This window comes from Vigna radiata, chromosome 2 (genome assembly GCF_000741045.1).
Source record: "Vigna radiata var. radiata cultivar VC1973A chromosome 2, Vradiata_ver6, whole genome shotgun sequence".
NCBI lineage: Eukaryota > Viridiplantae > Streptophyta > Magnoliopsida > Fabales > Fabaceae > Vigna > Vigna radiata.
Genome location: NC_028352.1, coordinates 11,820,876 through 11,826,770, shown reverse-complemented (window position 1 = coordinate 11,826,770; position 5,895 = coordinate 11,820,876). Strand labels below are relative to the sequence as shown.

General features: G+C 27.5%; 1 protein-coding gene across 1 annotated transcript; it reads right to left on the bottom strand.

The window, feature by feature from the left end:
• Nucleotides 1-2,899: 2,899 nt before the first annotated feature.
• On the bottom strand, nt 2,900-5,572 carry LOC106755588 (NAC domain-containing protein 73). Its single transcript, XM_014637768.2, has 3 exons — nt 4,921-5,572; nt 4,593-4,785; nt 2,900-3,893 (listed from the first exon to the last, which is right to left on the bottom strand). Exons 1-3 carry the CDS (start codon nt 5,020-5,022, stop codon nt 3,346-3,348), a joined length of 843 nt encoding a protein of 280 aa, XP_014493254.1. The 5' UTR covers nt 5,023-5,572; the 3' UTR covers nt 2,900-3,345.
• Between the last annotated feature and the right edge of the window lie 323 nt (nt 5,573-5,895).

Here is a 5,895-nt window from a genome sequence, read left to right as displayed (position 1 = left end):
ATATATATATATATATATATATATATATATATATATATATATATATCACAACAATTTATTTGAATTTATATTTAAAAATATTTAAAATAGACCAATCAGAAACTATTATTTATATATATAATTTGTGTCCTGTGAAAAAAAATAAAAAAAAGAACCAAGTCGGATATGAGAAATCCGTTCAACCTTCCATAGAAATGGACGAACGTGGATATCTGACGAATATCCATTTCCGTACCTTTGCTATTCTCTTGTTTTATTTATTTTATTTTTAGTTTATTAATTATATTTTTTTGTAGATTTATTTATTTGAAGTTTTAGATGTAATTGATTTAATAATTTTTATATATTTATTTATAAAGAATAAAAAGGTTTTGTTATAAAAAATAAATAAAATTGGTTGAAGGCTTAAAAGAAAATAGGAAATTGTTTGACCTTCAATTAGATATTCCACTTCCGTTTATATTTTTTATTGTTTTAACTTTGATAGTTCAAGTTTTACTTAAGGGCAATTTGTGGATGTACAGGGAGAAGTTCTCGTAGAACGAAGACTTTTAGGGATTTACAGGCCTAGGCCCAACCCAGAAACACGAATAATATTTTTAAAACATTGTAGTTCTACAATTCTTGTGTACCTACTAAAATAATATTCTTTTTTATTTATTTTTCATTTAATTTCAATATATATCATAGCTTCTTTTTTTTTTTTATATTTTTTTCAGTATCATAATTTTATATTTTATCCTTTAAAATACCATAATAAAGAATGTTGTGGTATATAGAAGGATTAAATAATAAAAGATGAGAATTAAAGAGATATATATTTCATAGATAATAACTTTGGCGTAGATGATAACAAATTTCATATAATGATAGTTTATTTATCATAAATTGAAGTCAATAATTCATATAATGATAGTTTACTCAATTGCATCTCACATAGTCATACAATGGTTCTAATCCAGGTTTTAATAGCCCTATGGATATCAAGCACCTTCTTCAGTCCTCAATGATTCAGTTCAGATTTCGAAGAACAATATCATGCAATAATAATTTGAACTCATTAAGAATTGTGTTGTTAAACACATCAAAATATAATGTATAATCTGTTGCAATTTTTCTTTGTTTCTGCCACCAGCAAAAACTATTTACAAATTAACATTGTTTTTTTTTTTATCAAAATTATAACAACATTAAACTTATATGTGAATATTCCATTTAACATAATTAAATTAACAGTATTAAATGATATTCTTAAATAATTACACTTTTTTACTTAGCTAAATCCTATACTTACTCAAATATCCTGCAATTGTTTTATTTCTACATCAACGTTTAAATAAATTTGTACTAAAGTATAATGTAGTATAAAAATAATTTAATATAAGGTTATATATTTTTCTGTTCATTCAAAATGAGTATGTTTTGATATTTATTTCAAAAAATATTTTTTTAAACATATAAAATAATTATTAATTTATTTTACCTATTGATCGAATCCAACCTACTATTAATCGGATTGTTTTAGTTTGAATTTAATAAAAAGAATCATAGATCTAACTCACAACACCTAAAACTTCAGTTATTTAATTAATATTAACTCTAATATTTTGTATTCAGCTTTTATTTATTTTAATTTTTATTTATAATTATTAACTAAAACAAAAGACAAAAAATTATTTTAAATATATATATATATATATATATAAATTTTTCGTTTTTTGTTAGTATATATTATTCATGAAAGGCATTTTTAATCAATTCATTTAAAAATATTAAGTATACGCAATTATATATAAATAATTAATTTTATTACTTAATATGAAAATTATAATAGAATATTTTATTATAAAAATGGTAATAAGTAGAATTAATGTAAGTGAATTAATTTTTATTAAATACAATTAAATTTAATTACATACATTTAATAAACAAATAGTTTTTACTATAGCTATTCCCAAAAACTTACTTTTACGTTTAAAATATTTTTTTAAGAATAAATTTAATATATATAATCTAAAAATAATCTTTCATAATAAATTATATATATCGAGTATTCCAATATCGTTTATATTATTTTTTTATTAAATTTGAAATACTCCATCATAGTAAATATATATATATATATATATATATATATATATATATATATATATATATATATATATAGGGTTAAATATGTTTTTAATCCCTATACTTTGAGACGATTTTGGTTTTAGTCCCTCTTTCAAACTAAGGTACAATTTAGTCCTTCAACTTTAGAAAATTCTAGTTTTAGTCCTTTTTATCAAAATTTTTTAACTTTATTTGTTGTTTCAAGCACGTTTCATTATAGCATTTGGATTGTGTACACTTTTTGACACATTTTTACTTCAAATGTTAACTTTGGTAAAAAGGACTAAAACCAGAGTTTTCTAAAGTTGAAGGACTAAATTGTACTTTAGTTTGAAAGAGAAACTAAAACCAAAATCGCCCCAAAGTATAGAGACTAAAAACATATTTAACCCTATATATATATATATATATATATATATATATATTCATAATTTAATTATTAAATTTACATCATTTATAGAATTGTCAAATGTTGTGTGGCTTGCTTTTATAAAATTACACTTTTGACAATGAAAACACCAAGATACACATTTGTATAATCAAAAGAATATAAAACATATATTTAATAAACGACATAACTAGATTTACACAAGCAGCATAAAAAATCATTAATGAACTAATGCAAAATAGCATTGACACTCTAACTTCAGATAGCATAAATATATTAGAACAATCAATTTTATTTTCTTCGAAGTCAAAGGGATTGCATTTGTAATTTTAATAGTTTGTAATTCTCATATAACTAATCTTAAGTCTTATATAAATATGATTAAGTTTTCAATCAATTAAAACTTTGATGGAAAAAGGCATAGAAACAGATTCTGTAGTTGAAGAAGGTGAAAATCATGTTTGTACAGGTTGATGGTTAGTCTTTAAGTACACAAGCAAGGGCATGATGCCGTTCAATCTACTGTACAAAGCATGATATGTAGAAGCTAATTAAGTACCCTCAAAAATACAGAGGGAAGAAAAGAGAAAATAAAAAAGTGTTACATCTAAATCTTCTTCTTTACTTTCCATTCTCTTTCTGCATAATATGAGTATCTATGCATTAGTTTTCAATGAAGCATTTTCTCTCCTTATTCTTCCCACATTTCCCCCTCCTAACTACAGTAGGTTAATTAACTTATTTTATTTTTTTCATAATATATAATGGAAATGCCTCAGCATTATGAATTCTATGTATATATATTTAATATAGTTTTACCTTATAATAACTCTTCATTGCTTCATTCAAGGAATGTTGAAAGAAGCACCTTCATGCACAGGAAAATGGGAAATTACTTGAGCAGTGGTTGGTCTGTGTTGAGCACTTTGATCAAATGAGATGAAATTTGAATGGTAATACTCAACAAAGCCGTTGCTTTTGTTTCTGCTATTGATCACTTCATGAACACTTTGACCCTTCATGTTTTTCTCAGGAACTGATGAGTCTTTCATGAGGGAACTGCACTGTCTAGGCTGTGTTTGGTAGAAAACTTTAGACACCACTAACTCCCCTTCTTTTTCCTCTTCATCACTGCCAAGATGGTATTGGTGCATCACCCAGTTTGTTTTCTCTGGCTTTCTTTGTTTTCCATAGTTTGTGTAAAGTACAAGGATTTTCTTGTACCCTTTCAACTTGGCACTGTTGTAGACTGGCCTTGTTTTACCTGTTTTATGCCAACGTGTCTCACTCCCATCTTCATCTGAATGCACCTTTCTCCTCTTCCTTGTTCCTGTGGTGTATGCCTTTGAAGGCCTGTGAAAGAAATGCCGGATCAGACCATCTTTGCTAACTCCTGCACAAAACTATAATGTCTGTTACAAATTCATCTTTTACATGAAAAAAAAAAAAAAAAAAAAAACATCATGTGTTTCTGTTTTGTTTCTCCATGTTTTCATTCAGAAATGATGATATATGTAAACACTTTACTGATAAAGATTTGATATTGATTTTTCATGTGGAACTGTACAACGTGCATAATTAAGATAAGGGAAAGGAAATAAGAAGGTGCTGCGTAATAGCTATGTTAGTTGAAGGGTAATATCATCCTCAAAGTTTTTAATTCCTTGAAGTTTATGCATAAAAGTATTATTATATTGTCACCCCTGAAAAAGAAAAAAGACACGTTGATCTCTGTGGTTCTACTTTCGCCACTGATCCAGATATATATAAGATAATATAAATAATTTAAACTTAAACTGATAATGTAAATGGTCATCTGCCACAAAATTGTTGCTTCAATAAAACTGATATATATGTGTTGCAAAGCCAATATAAATTGCATAACAGTGAGGCTTTAATAATAATGTAACTTATCTGGCATAATTAAAGACAGATTTTTCTGAGAGTCTATCAATGATATAAGTAGAGAGAGATATTTATCCAAATAAAGTGTAAAATTTGAAAAATTAATTAGACTCATCAGAAATGAAGAAAAATTTGAGAAATTGTAAAGAATCAAACAGGATGTGTATATTTAGATATTTTATTTGACCTGGCAACTTTTCTGGGTGAGTATAGCAGATTCCATTCTCGCCTTCAAGAGTGGGAATAAACTCATCAATGAGAGGATGAAGCTTATGAATATCAGATCGCACCTTGGCTTCCAAATGTTCAAGAATCTCTTGATCTGTAGGATCAAACTTCACACCAGCAGGAAGTCCTGGTAAGTCATGAATTCCACCTCCCTATAACAAATCCAAAAAAACTGAAAAATGAATCAAAGGAGATAAAAACTAACCAAAAGGGTAATGATATATAAACATAAGGTTTTATTAACAAAAGGGTTGACAGTTTTTTACAGTAGTAAAAAGAAGAAGAACCTGTTCTTGGCATTTGATATGATGACCACATGTAGGACAAGTTCTAATTATGCTATCCTTTCGTCCCTCCACTATGATGTTAGGGTCACTGCACTGAGTCATTTTCTTGTTTTTCTCTTGTTTTCGTCACTCATTCCATTTATGGACACCCTCTTTTTGTTCTTTGGAGAGCTGCTATAAAACAAAAAGGAAGAGAAACTAAAGGAGAGAGAGAGAGAGAGAGAGTGTGAAACGTTTGAGTTAAGAGAGGGATTGAAAGTAGTAAGAATTAAAAAAAGGGAGAAAAAGGAAAACTTGTCTCTTCTAAAGCTTGCAGGCTCATGCAACTACTTGTGAAGGAGTGGTGGGAAGGAATTAAATTCTCCTTCACTTTTGCATGAGTCGTGAATAATATTGCAGTGGTTTTCCCAACCTCTGTGCTTGCACTTAACGAGAAAGTGAGAAAGAGATGCCCAAAAATCTAAATAGAGAATGAGATTAACAATCAGAAAGAGGGTTGGTTGCACAGGAAACATATAAGAATAAAAAAATGGGATTGCTTTGATCTCAAGTTTGGTTCTTCTTTGTACATGGTGTGTGTGAAAACTTGTACAAGAATAAATGTAGGTTTTTCCTCCCCTTTTGTTTTTGCAAGTGTTTTTGTCCCTTTTACTCTGACTAAAGCTAGCTCTTACCAGTTTCTTAAACAAATCAGGTTTATATTTGGAAAAGAAACAATTATAATATGGATATAGAGTTGAGTGGGATTAGGGCAACCTAATGTATAAGCACAAAGAATTTAGGTCCAATGTCACCCTGGAGTGTAGATAAAGTTAAAAAATATATAAATACCAGAAAAAAAATAAACAAAATAAAATAGAAGTGAAACATTTTCAGCCAACCATAACTCCATTTCTTCACGTAGACTTCTCATGCATACTAAGAAACCCTTATCTCTCTCTTTCATGTTCTACGGTGACCTAGACAGTCTTATAG

Excerpts from the sequence above, each read along its gene's own strand:
- LOC106755588 (XM_014637768.2), bottom strand. The coding sequence starts at position 5,022 with ATGACTCAGTGCAGTGACCCTAACATCATAGTGGAGGGACGAAAGGAT. Across the intron at positions 4,786-4,920 it reads ATATCAAATGCCAAGAACAG|GGAGGTGGAATTCATGACTT; the intron begins GTTCTTCTTCTT and ends GATTTGTTATAG. Across the intron at positions 3,894-4,592 it reads TCACCCAGAAAAGTTGCCAG|GAGTTAGCAAAGATGGTCTG; the intron begins GTCAAATAAAAT and ends AGTTTTGTGCAG.